The following is an 18,233-nucleotide window of genomic DNA, read 5'->3' as shown; positions in this document are numbered from 1 at the left end:
ATAGCCTGTTCATGGATTTGAAGACTCAACATAGTGAAGATGCCAATTCCCCTCAATTGGATCTATAGGTCTAATGCAACTCCTATCAAAATGTTAGCATGGCTTTTCGTAGAAGCAGACAAGTTTATTCTAAATTTTATATGAAAAGGCACAGACCCTATAATCGTTTTAAAAATCTTGACATAGAAGAATAAAGTTTTGTGGCTGTAAATCCAAATTTATTAAACAAGGTATATTCAAAGAAGTGAAATATTATGCTTCTGTGTAAGATGCAGAAAGTCACAAGAATGCATTGCTTTCCACTTAAGAGTGAGAAAATTTTCATTCATTATAAAAATTTCAGGAGCTGAGGTTTCAAGGAGGAAAGTATGCCTGTAATGAGTAAGATAAGAGAAAACACACACACACACACACACACACTTCTCTGAAAACTATAGCACTGATTTCAACCTCATGTCACAGGCTTGTTCTTTCAAGCGGGAAGGAAAAGCAAAGGTTTCAAAGAGAAAAGATCAGAAGCCTTCTCTTCATCACAGGAACTTCAAATCGAGCATGTCCAAAACTGGGTTCATCACTCTCCTACCTCTATTGGAACCTCTATCACTTCCTGTGTTTCTGATTTCAATAAATGTCACCACTGTCTACCCAAGTCATTTAAGCCTGAAATATGGTGGTCACCCTAGACTCTCTACTCTCTTTCTATCACCTGACTCATCCAATTTTCAAGAGCTACCAATGTTCCCTCAATTTTTTTTCTTGAATCCACTCCCTCTTGCTTGGTATTAGTACCAGAACTACTCAAGCCCTCTTCCTCGCATCACCAGGTCTATTGAGATAACCTGTCTATTTTCCATTTAGCTTCCACCTTGCGGCCAAGTAATCTCCATAAGACTAAGTTGTGACTTAGTTTCTGCTTCAAATCTCTGAAAAGAGACTGAGACGCTTAGCGTTGCATCCACGATGCTTCCTGATTCACCTTCTCCCAGTCTGATCTCTTCAGCTTCGTCTCCTGCTGCCGTGTAACTAAACAATTCCAAACTGCAGTTCTTCCACATAGTGTGTAAATAAACACTCGAAGCTATTCCCACTGATAGGAACAGCAGTCCCACTTTTCTTCGCTCTGATAATTCTCACTCACTTACCAAGATTCAATTTGAGAAAACTATACTCTGCCAGGGTAGCCTGTGCCCCTCGCCTGTCCGCCCTTAGCACCCTGTGGAATCTTTACTTTGGCATTTACACGTCGTATTGAAACGATTTCATTGTGCGGACGACCCATTTGTTAGCCTAAAGCGCTGTCTGGAACCAAAGGGCCCTTGCTAAAGTTGCTGAACCTACCGAATGAAAACTTCCCTGTTCCCTGGTACACGGCGGGGGCTAAGTTGTTCTCCTTTCCTCCCACTCATATTCGCCTTTTTGTCCCTATTGGATGGTGACACGCAGTTTAAGGAAACTCAAGGTCAGGGCGTTAACCCGGGACACCTCCTCCTTACTTACCTGGCTGCAAGTCTTCTGCGCTCAAGCGGTTTGGCGCCTTGGGTAGGATGAGGGGCTCTGCCCTTCTCGCCGACTAGAGCCCCAGACCGCCCTGCCCGGGAGGCTCCCGGACTCCGTGCCGGGCTGCGGTGGAGGCTCGCAGATCCTCGGCTACAGGCGCGCAGCGGTCCGGAGCGTGGCTGGTCCCCGCTGCAGGGAGGCGGCGAGAGCAGAGCGGGACCTCTGCGCCCCGGCCCTGCGGTGATGGATTCCTCGCCACGCTTCAGGTGACGGCGGCTGCCTAAGCCGACTTCCAATGGGCAAAAAGACCTGGCTGGTCTGGGACGCCCTCCTGGACACTCAAGTCTGCTGAGACTCTTATCAGCTTCCCTTACAAGCTCTCTCTCCTCCAGCTTTCTTCTACCCCTGTCTTAGTTGTGTCCGCCCTGCGAAGGGCCTGTCCATTGCTCCAGATGGAAGAAAATCAGGGTGTGGATGCTGACAAGGTCCTCCAGTTACCAGATATTGCGTCCTTCCTGAACATGGTGGATGAAATGCTCCCTGTCGTTGAGCCCCTTACCCCTCCCACGTTTCCCCCAGGACCCCATCCCCCAGTGCCCAGGCTTCTAGCTCTGAAGGTGTGTCCCAGCTTTCTGTCCTGACTGAGAGGGACTGTGGGACCGCCCTGGTTTTGTGGGTGACCTCGGCGGACCCAGGCAAAGCCTCAGTCATCCTATGCATTAGGCTAACCTAGGTGACCTACCTGTGGCCACCTCTGTGCCTCTCGCCTGTAACCTGCCTTCTAGGGCAGCTTTCTGCATCGTTGAATGAGGCCAATGCTGACCCTCCCTCCCACCCCACCCCCCCTTGTTATTATTTCTTTCTCTTTTCAGCCCGTGTCTTTCCTGGAAAAGAATCGTGTGCATCTTTTTGCTGCCATTTATCTTATCAGGTCTTGCTCCTTCGATAAAATATAAAGAGTATCTTATATCTGGAGAAGCGCGACCGCAGCTGCCACAGTCCAGGTTTGCCTTAGCGGGGAGAGCCGGGAGCTTTCTCTCCTTTCTTGGAGAAAATAATATCAGAAGCATGCGCAGAGCATGTTCTGCTAACAAGAACTTCTTTTTCCCCAAGGGCTTCATCTCTCTCTCCTCCCGCCCCCTCCCTCCCTCCCTCCCTCCCTCCCCCCCTCCCTCCCTCTCTCAGTTTCTCTTTCTCTCAGCAGGTTTAATTGGTCTCATCTGAATCCTCTTGAGCTGAAAAACCGATCTATGGGACTTCAGACTGAAAGCATAGCTGGGAGTAAGCCATACTTCACACTGGGGGGGCACAAGTTCCTGATCTTTGGGGGCTCCATCCACTATTTCCGGGTGCCCAGGGCGTATTGGAGGGACCGGCTCCTGAAGCTGAAGGCCTGTGGCTTCAACACTGTCACCACGTGAGTGCTGTCCCCAGTCCTCCCCAACCTTGCTTCTCTGCAGGGGCTCGTAACATCTGCACCAGGCTCAGCGCCGGTTTGGGGAGCCAGACCTGAGGGCTCACCTTCGGAATAATCAGGTTCAGCGCGCGCTTTTCATGCTTAAGCGTCACTTACACCTCATACTCAGTTTGGTGAGGTGGGAGCCTTGCGTAATGTAATGGTAGAAACATAAAAGCAGTAAGTGATTTCTTCAGGACTCTCTCTAGTGGAACAGACATTGGGCTCCTTAGCAGCGCTCAGTTTAATGACGTATGTTTAAAGTATACATGGTGAGTGAATACATGGTGTTTTAAAAACAGTTCTTATTGATGTATTTGGAGATGGACATATAAAGGAATAGTAGTATCAAAATGAGCATGTAAGGAAATACTAGAATCACTAAAGTGAAGTTAAATGCTGTAAAGGGAATGAATGCGGTAGTTAAACGATCAGACAGACCTGCTCTTCACTTCCAGCTCTGCCTCCAACCAGCGCATCGCTGGGCCCTGCTGTGTTCGCCTGTAAATGGGCAGAATAGTAATTACCTTGTAAGGTTGCGTTGATGATGAAATAAGATAAAATCTTTCTATTATTTATATGAAAAATGCCTATCACAATGCCTGGCACATACATGTACCCAATAATGGTGGCAAAAAGAAATACAAGCCCAGTTTAGTCCATTAGAAGAATTTAAATATAAATTTAACATGATATTTAACATGGTTACACATGTAGTGACAAAAGGTAACAAGTATTTACAGTTTACAGATTGCTAGGCATTTTCTAAGTATTTTCACAAAATTGCTTAATCCTCACAACTGTCCTGTGAGCTGGACAGTATATTCCCGTTGTGCAGGGGAAGCAATGGAAGCACAGAAGGCTGGCTTGCTCAGGAGGAGTGTCTCCTCCCAGTATGGGAGCAAAGGCTCCTGCCTGTGCACGGATGACCAGTCAAATAAAAACCATACCCAAAGCAAAAATCATATTTGAATTAGGAATAGTGGAGTTCCCTTCATAGCAGGCCTATTTCCAGAAAAGTCTTGAAACTCAAAAAATTGGGAGTCAGTAAAGTGGGTTGAAGGGTGAGCCCAAAGAAAAACGTTCTGTGGAAGGCTGCATTGTGGCAGCTGCATGCAAAAGGGGGCGTGGTTAACATCAGGGGAAGGGCGTTCCTCAGGTTAGAGGAAAGGCAGGGAAGCCACCCTGAGTATAATGATCCTGCCATTGCCAGAACACAAATGCTAATTTAAATATATCTACTATTATAAAGTAAGAGTACCAATTTTAGTTATTTAATGAACATATATATAGTATTTATACACAGCCAGGCTCTGTTTTAAACTCTGGAAAATATTAATATTAATTCACTTCATCTATATTGCAATTCTATGTGGTGTGTAGTGTTATTACCACTGAGAAAACTCAGGCAAAGAGAGGTTAAGACCTTTTCCCAAAGTCACATATAGTAATAGTAGAGCTATGCTTTGAATTCAGTCAGGCTCCTGGGCCCAACTGCTAAACAATTCAGCACCTTTCACAATTGTGGACTTTGCTTAGAGACTGAGGATTATGTTCACAACACTTTGCAACTCTCATCGTAAAGTCCTATAAAGTCTAAGTGCCCTTTCAGTATATTTTATCATTTCTTTGTTGCAGAACATATTTTTCTGTTTTCTTACTTGTCTCATAATTGCCATTCATTTTTAAAAATATTTTTATTGAAAACTATAGCTAACGTACAACATTATATCAGTTTCAGGTGTACACCATAGTTATTCAATATTTATATACCTAAAGAAGTGATCACCATGATAAGTCCAACAACTATCTGACCACACTATCACAATGTTATTGACTAGTCTCTCTATGATGTACATTACATCCCCATGACTTATTTGTTTTCTACCTGGAAATTTGAACCTCTTATACCCCTTCACCATTTCCTCCCTTTTTACATTTTTCAATAACAGTTGACATTCAGTATTATTTTATATTAGTTTCAGGTGTACAGAATAGTGGTTAGACATTTATATGAGGTGTGATCAGAAAATAGGTGAATGTTTAAATTTAAAAAATTATTACAGTAAAAGACACATTGCAATTAACCTCCCTCAGAATACTCCCCCTGGCTTTGAACACACTTATCCCATTGCTCTTGGCACTTTCTGAAGCAGTTCTAGAAATCCTCTTTCATGAGTATCTTTAGTTGAGCTGTTATGGTTGCCTCAGTGTCCTGAATTGATTCAAAACATTGACCTTTCATGGTCATTTTGACTTTAGGGAAGAGCCAAAAGTTGCATGTTGCCAGATCCGGTGAATAAGGTGGATGAGGACATGCCATAATGTTTTTGTTTGACAGAAATTCCCGTACCAGAAGCATTGTGTAACATGGAGCCCTTCCATTGTGATGACAAAATATGGTGAATGATGCTGCTGAGTGCCATCCAATGGAAAGACAGGGATCTTCAATATTGGAAGTAGTGCCTCAAACCTTATTAACAGTGTGTGACAAGTTTCAACTTGTTTGGTGCAGTTAGTTGCGTGTGAACTACGGTTGAGAGAAGGTGTATTTTAAAGTGTGCTGTAAATCATCCTCCATCTCTGTCACACATCGCTTCTGGTATATGGCAATTTCTGTCAAATAAATACATTATGGTGTGTCCTCATCCACCATATTTACCAGATCTGGCACCGTGTGACTTCTGGCTCCTCCCCAAAGTCAAAATGATTCAGGACATTGAGGCAGCCATGACAGCGCAACTAAAGAAGATCATGATAGAGGACATCCAGAACTACTTCAGAAAGTGGCAAGAACTATGGGATAAGTGTGCCTGAAGTGAGGGGGAATATTTTGAGGGGTTAATGGCAATGTGTCTTTCACTGTAATAAATTTTTAAAAATTTAAGCATTCACCATATTGTTTGATCACACCTCATGTAATTTAAGAGATGTAGATAACCTAGATACCTAATCTAGATACCCGACTAATCTAGTATCCACCTGGCACATTACCGTATCATTGACTATATTTCCTATGCTTTACTTTACATTCCCATGACTACTTTGTAACTACCAATTTGTACTTCTTAATCCCTTCTTCTTTTTTATCCTGTCCCAAAACCCTTCCCATCTATCACCCCAATAAATGTAGTACCCATCTGACACCATACATAGTTATTATAATACTATTGACTATATTCCTTATGTTATACCCTATATCCCCATGGCTACTTTGTAATAACCAATTTGTACTTCTTAATCCCTTCCCCCTTTTTAGCTACCCCCACCCGCCCAATATTCCTCCCATCTGGCAACCATCAAAATGTCCTCTGTATCTATGAGTTTGTTTCTGGTTTGTCTGTTTATTTGTTTTGTTCTTTAGATTCCACACATAAGTGAAATCACATTGTATTTGTCTTTGTCTGTCTGACGTACTCCACTCAGCATAATATCTTCCAGGTCCATCCATGCTGCCACAGATGGCAAGAACCCATTCCCTTCTATGGCCAAGTAGTATTCCATTTTATACATATACCATTTCCTCTTTATCCATTCATCCATTGACAGACACCCAGGCTGCCTCCATATCTTGGCCATTGTAAACAATGCTGCAATGAACATATGGATGCACATGTCCCCTTGAAGTAGCATGTTGGGTTACCTCAAATAAATACCCAGCAGTGGGATTACTGGGTCCTTTGTCTCTTGTTATAGCCTTTGTTTTAGAGTCTCTTTTGTCTGGTATAAGTATTGCTACTCCAGCTTACTTTTTTCTCATTTCCATTTGCATGCTATAATTTTTTCCATCCCTTTACTTTCAGTCTGTGTGTGTCTTTCAATATGAAGTGAGTGTCTAATAGGCAGCATGTGTTAAGGGTCTCGTTTTTTTGTCCACCCTGTCTTTTGATTGGAGCATTTAATCCATTTACGTTGAAAGTAATTGTTGATAGATGTGTAGTTATTGATATTTTATTATTCATATATATAATTCACATGTATATATATGTGTGTATATATATAAATTATCTTGCTGCTTTTAGGATTCTCTCTTTGTCTTTCACCTTTGCCATTTTAATTATGATGTGTTTTGGGTTCATCTTGTTTGGGATTCTCTGCATTTCATGGGCTTGTATGTCTATTTTCCTCACCAGATTAGGGAGCTTTCAGTCATTATTTCTTCAAATAGGTTTTCAATTCCTTGCTGACTCTCTTCTCCTTCTGGTACTTCTATGATGTGAAAGTTGTTATGCTTGATGTTGTCCCAGAGGTCTCTTAAACTATCCTTTCTGTTTCTTGATGAGATGTTTATCACCAGCAATTATATAGGTTTGTTGTTTTCATGGTCAGGCTGTGGGATTTTATTAGTTAACATCAGGAAAAAGTAAAGGCAGTCCTGAGAATCTCAGACTTACACTACAGAAAGGGAAGAACTGAAAAGTGGCAGCAAAACACTATGGGGCATGTAACATAATGTTTTATATCTGTAACTGTGTTAATTATATTAATTCCAAAATATTTGTTTCCTCGCTATTTTGGGTTAATTTCACATTTTTTGTTATGGATTATATTTATGGTGTACTGAATTTTTTAAAAAGAAATAACCACCAGGTGTCCTCAGACACCTACGCCATTGACTAGCAAGACCACAGAAGTATAAAAACTGCACCACAATCAGAAGCCCCTTTCATTGTAGTTGACATTCATTATTGTTCAGTTTCAGCTTCAGGTGTACAGTGCAGTGATCAGGCATCTACATCATCCCTGAGGTGGTCTCCCTAATGAGACAAGTGTCCATCGGATACCCTATAAAATCTTTACAACATTATTGATTACATTCCCCAAATTGACTTTTGTAACCCCGTGGCCATCTTGTGGTTACTGACTGTGCTTTCTAATCCCCTCACCTTCCTCCTTATCCCCATCCCCCCTCCCATCTAGCAACCCTCAGTTTTTCCTCTATGTCTCTGTGACTGTTTCTGATTAGTTCATTCATTTATTCTTTTCTTTAGATTCCTCATATAAGTGAGAGCATATGGTATTTATCTTTGTCTGACTACAATTTTATATATATATATGCGTGTATATATGTATATATATATTTACAAGATGTATATATTTACATATATTTGCATATGTAAATATATATATATATTTACAAGAAGTGGAGTACAGCATTAGGAACATTAGGAATAGAGACAGTGGAAATGTAATGGCAATATGCGATGTCACAGGGCTAGTAGATGGGGGGAGGGGGGTTATCACTGTGTGAGGGACATAAATGATAAATGTCTTAAATGTCTAATTATTACATTGCTTTGTACACCTGAAACTAACAAAAAAAGAATTTAAAAAAAAGAAATAGAAAAAAAAGAAGCCCCTTTTCTCTTGAATGTCCCTCCACCGCCCTCTTGTGGCAAAGATAAACAATGTACTCACTGCAAGGGGGAAAATTCTTAAAGGGCTCCAACCATTACTGCAGAGCTGATTCCAAAGGGTGAATTTGAAGCCGAGAGGCAATAAGTTGATAACTGGCTCATCTAATATGCAAATAATTTAATCACAAATAATTGTTGAGTTTTACTGAGAGCCTTTTTTTGCATCTGTTGAGGGATCATATGGTTTTTCTTCACTCTAATAAAGCAATAGATTACATAGACAATTTTTCTGATATCCAACCAATCCACAGCTCTGCGATAAATTGTTTACTTATGAGACATGAACATGTGCATGTGTGTGTGCGTGCGTGCATGAGCGCACACACACACAGATTGTTAGAACTGATTTGCTAGTGTTTTATTTCATATATATATATAACTGAAATTGATTTAAAATTTTATTTATATTAGTGTCTTGTCTAGTTTTTATAATAATTCATCAAGTGATTATATTTCCTTTTTATATTTACTGAAATATTTTGCAAATGAATTTTTATCCTGAATGTTTCCTAAAATTCACCTGTAAAACTTTGTGGCTACTATCTTGTGCGGTTGTGAGGTGAAGATTTTTGGGACAGTATAATTTTCTTGAATAGTTGTTTAACTCATGTGTTTTATTTCTTCTAGAGTATATGCTATTTTTATTCTGTAGATCTTTTTTTCTTTTTTGGGACTTTTTAAAAAAAATCTCATTTCTTTCTTGAAAATTATATGTCATTTTGTAAATTTGGCCTTTTTTTCCTACTTAATCTTGTCTAAGTTTTTAGTCTTTTCAAGGAACTAGCTTGTAGCTTTGTTAATCTCAGTATCTTTTTGTTTTCTATTTCACAATTTCTGAGTTATGTGTATTTTCCTTTTTTCTATTTTATTTGATTTAGTACCTTCTTCCTCCTTCTCCTTCTCTTGTCTCCTGAGTTGAAAATTTACCTCATTTTATTTCCAGGATTTTATGTTCTCTAATATATTTATTTAGGGCTATGAGTATATCTTTAAGTATTGCTTTGGTTATATATCCCACAAATTTTGCTACGTAGTACTTTGAAAGTCATTTGGTTTCAAACGTTTCGGCTATTTGGGACTATACTTTCTGTTTTATTTATCTTTTGATTTTACTTTTTCATATTTTAAAGTATAATTTTCTAATTTAGTTGCACTTGTCTTAGGATCACGAACTAGGTGATGGAGATTTTTGGAATTTGTTGAGATTTATTTTGTGTTTTACAAGTGTCTTGTGTGTTTTTAAAGAATGTATATGCTCCACCTGTTGGCTACTGAGTTCTCTATGTATTTATTAGATCCAGCCTTGTAATGGTATCGTTCAAATCTATATGCTTAGTTTTTTGCTGTTATTGTTTTTGTTTCTTAGAGAAACATGTTAAATCTTCCCACTATGACTGTGGATTTATCCATTTCCTCTCTGATTCATTAAGCTGCTCCTTTACTTGAAGCTTTGATATTAAGAGCACTTTACTAACAATTGTCACCCCAATAAACTTTAATTAACAAAAAAAGAAAAGAAAAAAAAAGAGCACAGAAGGCCATGATTATTATATCTCCTTGATGAATCACTCCTTTTGTTATTATTTGATACCTCTCTTAGCATCTATTTGTGAGGGTTGGGTTTTTTTTTGCCTTAAAATCTATTTTGCCTGCTATTTAAGATTGCTGAATTAATTTTGCTTCATCTATATATTTTTCCATCTTTTTGTTTTTGACTTTTTTCAGCAACTTTCTTTCTTTCTTTTCTTTCTTTCTTTCTTTCTTTCTTTCTTTCTTTCTTTCTTTCTTTCTTTCTTTCTTTCTTTCTTTCTATTTCCTTCCTTCCTTCCTTCCTTCCTTCCTTCCTTCCTTCCTTCCTTCCTTCCTTTCTTTTACTTTCTTTTTTTTCTCATTCTTTCTTTTTCAAATCAGCCAATAGAATTTAGCAAAGATAATTCAACATTAGGGAATATATTCACATAATTTTTCTCATTACTATATCAAAGTACAAAACCACATGAACAAATTGATACCCAAAATGAATTTGATAAATTTCTTTTTTTTCAACTGAGCTTACCAGTAGCCCCTCCCCCAGCCTCCGCCCCCCCCGCCCCCCCCCAGCAATTTTCTTTAAAGTAAGTCACTTGTAAGTATCATTTAGCAAAATTTTTTCATTCTATTCTGTCAATGTTTGGCTATAAGCTTTACCATGCATATCTAAAGTCTTTCGCAAATCAACTTTTCATTCCTCCTTACAACAAAAGATTTTGAGTGCAGTCAGTTCTGCCATAATGCAACATATGGATTCTATTTTTTTTTTTTTTTAATTTATTGGGGTGACAATTGTTAGTAAAATTACATAGATTTCAGGTGTACAATTCTGTATTACACAACTTCTTTATCCATTCATCTATCGAAGGACATTTTGGATTCTTAATTAAAAAAAAAAAAAAATCTCTACGCTGTGCAAAATTGTGAAATAAGAACCACAAGGCTCATGATGTTGGGCACAATATTCAAACACTTTGTTGGTGAAACGCACTGTGGGGACAGAGTCCCAGAGAGCAGTTTCCAGGCTCTTGGCCTCACGTGGAAAGGTGCTGGCTCGGGTAGTAGATGGCCGTCAGCTGTGACTAGTTGGCCATCAGCTGTTACCAGTTAGCCATTAGCCACTGAGATAACTTCCATAGGTACGCTAGGGGGCTTGGTTGGTTGCCAGAGAAGAGGAGGGCGGATTATGGATGACATGGTTAGCAAGCGTGGTTAGCAGGTGCGGATTGTGGCTGGCGAGTGCGGTTGGTAAACGCGGATTGCGGATTGTGTGGATCCTACTTCCTTTGTCTCTCTCGGCCACCAGCGAGACTGGGGTGCAGCAAGACCCTCATTGGGGTACTGGCGGATGTTTGCTTTTGTGTCTTGACCAGCCACCATTGAGAATATAGTGACACGACTCCCCTATCTATGGCTCCCTTGTTGTTCCTTTTTGGCCTCACCATATCCTCCGTTCTTGTGCGGTGAGCGGGAGCTGAGCCCCTGCATTATACACACAAAATATAGTCACCTAATAAAAACAGCACCTAATAAAATTTCGTACATGTTCCTTTGGCCCTACAGACTCAGCCCTATGGCCAATGTCACTAGCAGGGTTCTTCTTGCTAGGTCTAAAGGTAGCACATTCTTTTATTATGTTTCCATTGTTTTCATAGAAACGCCTCCTCCTTTATTCTGATTCTGATTAATTCTTAGCAATAATTTATTGGGCATATATAGACATTTGTATTTTTTCATTTTTTAAATATTTTTAATGAGTGTTACAAAGAATGGGATGGTGAGTGGGATAAATTATGTATAAATTTAAGGAATCTAGAATCAGGATTATTGGCAGCTTGGACGACAACCGTGTAATAGCGAAGAATCTATTGAAAATAATCATTGTTCATGTAATATAGGTTTTCCAATTGTCATTGGAAACTTCAACTTATTCCAAAATAAAGCCATCCTAGGTTTTGGCTTGGATTTGGGTCTAACCTAGGAATTTATAGGAAAGAAATAAGATGTTTATTTTATTTCCCTCTTCCCTATTACAGCTATGTTCCGTGGAACCTCCATGAGCCACAAAGAGGCAAATTTGACTTCTCTGGGAACCTGGATCTGGAGTGGGTGCTGTTGCTGCTTCTGTGACGTGGCCCAGGCCTGGGACGGAGGAAGGGGGCTGGCTGGGATTGATTGGGGACCATAGTGGCATCTTGGCTCTGCTTGGAGAACCAGAGGCAGACTGGGGTCCAGCGCCTTGTTCTCAGCACACTGACAGTCTCTGCACTCAGGACCCAGATGCTCTCCAGCAGTAAACCCGTTACTCCTAGGCATCAGGGCCTGCCTCCTCTGCGCCCAGCCTTCCTCACTGCAGCCCAGAGATGCCTCATCCCCAGTGTTGGCCCTGCTCTGCAGTGGGGTCCAGCCATCCCGGCTGGGACAGGGGTTACCCCTCGAGGGTAACGAGGTCATGGGAGTCAGGTTTACTGTTAGGGACCCTGTCCCCTGTCTGATGCCCTTCTTCCTCGTGACCCAGTGGAGCTGTGCTGACAGTCCTAGTCTGGGAACCAGTGATAACCCAGTTCCCAGGGCCTCTGGCCTATGACCTGGGGTAGGATTCCCTGCTCTGCTGGGGGTAAGGGCCGGCCTTCCCTTCACTCACCCCAGGCTCTGGTTGAGAGAGGAAGGCAGGCGAGGAGAGGAGCCGGGGAGCTCTGCCACCCTGCGATGCGTGCTGGGCTCATCCCCACCTTCCGCTCAGGTGTCCTGAGAGTTGCTGACATTGACCTTTCTAGGGCCTTTGTCCTGATGGCTGCGGAGATCGGGCTGTGGGTGATTCTGCGTCCAGGCCCCTACATCTGCGGTGAGATCGACCTTGGGGGCTTGCCCAGGTGAGCGGGGCTTTGAGTTCAGGGTACGGTTGTGGTTGTGGTAAAGCAGTCTACTTTACTAAAAATGAAACTTGAATCTGACAGCACTGAGCAGATATGCTGTTTTAGGCACTGTCATGTACTTTTCACACAGCGTCCCAGGGATTGCTTGCAGTAACATAGTGAGATGTGGGTACGACTGTAGTCCTGTGTCACAGAGAAGGGACTTGAGAGGTTGGTCCTGGTGTTGTGGGCATGTGGCCAAGTGTGTGTGTGTGTGTGTGTGTGTGTGTGTAGGGTGGGGCGGGGGTGGAGGGCAGGAGGAAGCATCAGTATGATCACAGTCTTCTTTCTTCGTGGGAAGGAGCTGTGCCCATCTCTGTTCTGCTGTGGTGGGAGGAATGGGAAGTGAAGCTGTAGAGACTGGGACGGAAGGTTCTGACAACTTTTGGACTTATTCTGGGGACTTCTGACTTTTCTCTTATTTTGTTAATGGAAGACCATTTTCTCCAGTGAGCTGAGAACTCTTAACTCCCCTCCCTACCTTCTCATTTTTCTTTGCCCTTTTCTCTCATCTGTGATGCTGGCCCTCAGTCCAGACAACTAAGGTTCAGGGTGAGAATCTAAGAATACTCTTCTGTTAACTCTACAAGCTCCCTGTTTAATGTATGGCTCTGCATCCAGGTGAGCACTTTTACTCCCCTGGGTCAGGTAAAGGCTTTGTTTTCTCCAAGATGAGCTCATTCTCCCATGCCAGCTCAGGGGCAGAAAAAGCCTGACCTTGAGGGAAGTGGGTGTTTTAGCGAAGCTGTGATTCCCTGTACAGGTCAGCTGTGGCTCTGCTCAGCACCTTAAAAGTGACTTGGGGCTGTGCTTGCTATCTTGAAAGCTCCTACTCTGTGCTCGAAGTCTCAGGTCTTAGAGAAGGTTTGACACTGTGCCTAAGGTACATACACTTTGCTCAAGGGAAATTTTTTTAATGAACTGAAATAGAATGGAGGAGAGTATTCAATGAAAGATTAAAAAACCTCTCATTAAGATGTGGCTGTACGAGCCAAGATGGAGTTGCGAGCAACTCCTAAGTTATAAAGTGTCTTGACACTTTCCTTCTAAATTTCACAAGTCTGTAAGAATGGTCCAGAAAGCATCCTTTCAGGACTCTTGAGTGCTGCACAGCTGTGGGCATGAGATCAAAATACGTAAAACTGTGCGGAAGGGAGCCCTGGGAATGAGCTAGCTGTCGGGTAGGTTCCAGCCCCAACTCATATTTCCTCCTGTCTTTCCATCTCACTCAGCTTGTCTCCTTTCACCCTCAGCTGGTTACTGCAGGACCCCAAATTGAGACTGAGAACAACCGACAACGGCTTTGTTGAAGCAGTTGATCAATATTTTGATCATCTTATGGCCAGAGTGGTTCCTCTCCAGGTAAAGCCAAAGTATCTTTACCTTCTTTCTTATATTTGCTTTAGAAAAATAGCTTTTCCCGACTTGTTTGCAGAATAAGTCTCTACGAGAGCTGAAGCTTATATTCTTGCGATTTTGAATTCTAGACCCTCATCTTACTACAGCTTTTGTTCCAGGGCTTCTGGAAAACTTATAGCACACCAGACAGGACTGGCAGAAAGCATGGGTGTGTGGTTGTCGTTCTGAACGTACTGGATGTTCACTAGACTCACTGATCTTATATTCCTTATTATTACTCTTAAATAATTTTTGCTGTTTTAAACAGTTAATGTACGCACTTGGTGAAAAATCTCGAAAGAGTTCAAAAGAGTTTATGGTGAAAGAAAAGTCTCCCCTCTTACCCTGTCCAAAGCCATTCAGTTATTTTTTAGGAGACAACCAACTTTACCAGAATTTTGTGTCTTTCCAGAGATTCTCTACACACATGGAAGCAAATTATTTATACAAACACTTACACATGTGTATGTGTGTGTATGGACATTTTTAAATATAAAAATATACTATTTCCACTGAGCATTTTTCTTTGGTCACTCGAAAATATGTTTTTCAAACCTGCCATTGTTTTTAATGACTGCAAAATATTTCATAATATGGATATGGATATATCAAAATTTAACTAGTGCCCTTGTCATGGGCATTTGATTTTTCAAGTTTATAATGAATAACTTGGTTCATGTGTGTCATTTGTACCTGTGTGAATATATTTGCTATTACTTACATTCCAGTCATTTTGTTTACGTAAATGCAAAGGGCACAGTTGCCACACACTGTCCCTTCTTCATTGGAATGCCCAGAACCTATGTGCTTGGCAAGAAATGCCTTTATTTTCATAATGTCAGCCTATAGCACATAGACCAGTCTGTGACAGAAAAAGAACATTGTGTCTTGCAGTCTGCAAGACAGTAATTGTTTGATCATTGTGTTTGATTTAAAAAACATAACTCTCTTCCAAATGAGAGGAGGCACATGGTGATTATTTAAAAATTAATGTTATTTTAAGAACATACCTTTTGGTATAGCTTGAGATGGGATCAAAACCAGAATTAGACTTATTATCTTTGACTCTTTTTTGGAGGCAAAATGATGCAGATCCAGCCCTTTCTAAATAATTCATTTATTATTATTATTCTATTTAGTTTCAGGTGTACAAAACAATGTAATAGTTAGACATTTACACCCCTCACAAAGTGATAACACCCCCAGTCTACTACCCCTCTGACACCGAATATAGCTGTTACAATTCCATTGACTATATTCCCTTTGTTGTACTCCACATCCCGTGACTATATAGATATATATAATTTAATTATGGTTGATATTCAATATTGACATTCAATGTTATTCAACTTCAGCTTCAAGTGTATAGTGCAGTGGTCAGGCATCTACACAGTCTATGAAGTGATCCCCCTGATAAATCTAGTGCCCAATTGGCATCGTACATAATCTTTAAATCATTATTGATTATATTCCCCAAACTGTATTTCACATCCCCGTGGCTATATTATGACCACTAATTTGTAATTTCTAATCCCTTCACCTTCGCCCCCATTCCCAGACCCTCCCACGAGCAAACAGTGTTTTTTTCCCTATGTTTCTGAGTCCATTTCTGTTTTGTTTATTTATTCTGGTCTTTAGATTCCACATATAAGTGAGATGATATGGTATTTGTCTTTCTCCATCTGACTTATTTCACTTAGCATGATATTTTCTAGGTTAATCCATGTCGTTGCAAGTGGTAAGATTTCATTCTTCTTTATGGCCAAGTAATATAGCATTGTGTAAATGTACCACAGTTTCTTTACGCAATCGCCTATCGATGGGCATTTCAGTTGTTTTCATATCTTGGCTACTGTGAATAGTGTTGCAATAAACATAGAGGTGCATATATTTTTTCTTGAATTAGTGTTTTTGTATTTCTTTGGTTAGATACCTGGGAGTGGAATTGCTGGGTCATAAGGTAGTTCCATTTTCAAGTTTTTGAGGTACTTCCACACTATTTTCCATAGTGGCTGCTCCAATCTGCAATCCCACCAACAGTGCACAAGGATTCCCTTTTCTCCGCATCCTTGCCAGCACTTGTCAATTTATTGATGATAGCCATTCTGACAGGAGTGAGGTGGTATCTCATTGTCATTTTTATTTTGCATTTCTCTAATGATTAGTGACATTGAGCATTTTTTCATATGTCTGTTGGCCATCTGTATGTCCTCTTTAGAGAAATGTCTCTTTGTGTCCTCTGCACATTTTTGAATTGGGTTGTTTGTTTTTTTGGTGTTGAGTTCTATGTGTTTTTTATTTTTTATGAGTTTTGGAAATTAACCTCTTATTAGATGTATCATTGGCAAATATCTTTCCCTATTCAGTAAGATGCCTTTTTGTTTTATTAATGGTTTCCTTTGCTGTGAAAAAACTTCTTAGTTTGATGTAGTACGCCATGTTTATTTTTTCTTTTGCTTCCCTTGCCCAAGGGGATATATCAGTAAAAATATGACTAAGAGTAATATCTGCAAATTTACTTCCTATATTTTCTTCTAGGAGTTTTATGATTTTGGGTCTTACATTTAAGTCTTTAATCCATTTTGAATTTATTCTTGTATATGGTGTAAGAAGGTGGTCCAGCTTCGTTTTTTTTGTCCAGCATGTGTCTGTCCAGTTTTCCCAGCACCGTTTATTAAATAGAGTGTCTTTACCCCAGTGTAAATTATTGCTGCCATTGTCATAGATAAAATGACCATATAGGCATGGATTTATTTCTGGGCTCTCTATCCTGTTCCATTGATATGTGTCTGTTTTTATGCCAATACCATGCTGTTTTTATTACTAGAGCCTTGTAGTATGATTTAATGTAAGGTAGAATGATACCTTCTACTTTGTTCTTATTTCTCCAGATTGCCATTGCTTTTTGGGGTCTTTTATGATTCCATATAAATTTTAGGATTATATGTTCTAGTTCTGTGAAAAATATTGTTGGTAATTTGATAGGGATTGTGTTGCATCTATATATTGCGTTAGGTAGTATGGACATTTTAACTATATTAATTCTTCCTATCCATGAGCATGGCATGTTTTTCCATTTATTTGTATGTGCTTTAATTTCTCTCTTCAATATCTTATAATTTTCTGAGTACAGGTCTTTCACTTCCTCGGTTAAATTTATTCCTAAGTATTTTATTTTTTTTGAAGCAATTGTAAATGAGATTGTTTTCTTAATTTCTCCTTCTAATAGTTTGTTATTGGTGTATACAAATGCAACCAATTTCTGAGTTGTGATTTTGTATCCTGCTACTTTACAAATTCATTTGTCAGTTCTAATAGTTTTTTGGTTGAGTCTTTGGGATTCTCTCTATATAGTATTATGTCATCTGCATATAATGACGCTTTTTACTTCCTCCTTTCCAATTTGCATGCCTTTTATTTCTTTTTCTTGTCTTATTGCTGTGGCTAGAACTTCCAGAACTATGTTGAATAAAAGTGGTGAAAGTGGCCATCCTTATCTTTCTGATCTTAAGGGGAATGGTTTTAGCTTTCCCCCATTGAGTATGATTTTAGCTGTGGGTTTATCGTATACGGCCTTTATTATTTTGAGATATGATCCCTCTATTCCTATTTTGCTCAGAGTATTTATCATAAATGGCTGCTGGATTTTGTCAAATCATCTATTGCTATGACCATGTGATTTTTATTTTTCATTTTGTTAGTGTGGTGTATCACATTTATTGATTTGCAGATATTGAACCAACCTTGCATACCAGGGATGAATCCCACTTGGTCATGATGTATAATCTTTTTAATGTATTGCTGAATTATGTTTGCTAATATTTTGTTGAGGATTTTTTCATCTATGTTCATTAGGGATATTGGCCTATAGTTTTCTTTTGTGTGTGTGTGTGTAATGTCTTTGTCTAGTTTTGGGATCAGGGTGATAGTGGCCTCATAATATGAACTTGGGAGCCTTCCCTCCTTTTGGATTTTTTGGAATAGTTTGAGGAGAATAGGTGATAATTCTTTTTGGAATAT

At 40.0% G+C, this 18,233-nt stretch overlaps 1 protein-coding gene and 1 long non-coding RNA gene across 2 annotated transcripts in view; one reads left to right on the top strand and one right to left on the bottom strand.

The window, feature by feature from the left end:
• The window catches only part of LOC141569158 (uncharacterized), a 53,964-nt gene extending 52,345 nt beyond the window's left edge, over positions 1-1,619 (bottom strand). Inside the window, exon 1 of the long non-coding RNA XR_012492586.1 lies at positions 1,498-1,619. This is a non-coding gene — a long non-coding RNA (uncharacterized LOC141569158). The remainder of the gene's footprint in view (positions 1-1,497) is intronic.
• A 7-nt stretch (positions 1,620-1,626) lies between these two features.
• The window catches only part of GLB1L3 (galactosidase beta 1 like 3), a 55,175-nt gene continuing 38,568 nt past the window's right edge, over positions 1,627-18,233 (top strand). Inside the window, exons 1-6 of the mRNA XM_074321296.1 lie at positions 1,627-1,763; positions 2,370-2,501; positions 2,702-2,914; positions 11,937-12,005; positions 12,678-12,773; positions 14,069-14,177. Of these exons, the coding sequence (XP_074177397.1) occupies positions 1,741-1,763; positions 2,370-2,501; positions 2,702-2,914; positions 11,937-12,005; positions 12,678-12,773; positions 14,069-14,177 (642 nt within the window). The 5' untranslated portion in view covers positions 1,627-1,740. The remainder of the gene's footprint in view (positions 1,764-2,369; positions 2,502-2,701; positions 2,915-11,936; positions 12,006-12,677; positions 12,774-14,068; positions 14,178-18,233) is intronic.

Source organism: Rhinolophus sinicus, linkage group LG16, assembly GCF_036562045.2.
Source record: "Rhinolophus sinicus isolate RSC01 linkage group LG16, ASM3656204v1, whole genome shotgun sequence".
Lineage (NCBI taxonomy): Eukaryota > Metazoa > Chordata > Mammalia > Chiroptera > Rhinolophidae > Rhinolophus > Rhinolophus sinicus.
The sequence above is the reverse complement of the archived record's forward strand: the minus strand, read 5'-3'. Positions and strand labels throughout refer to the sequence as shown.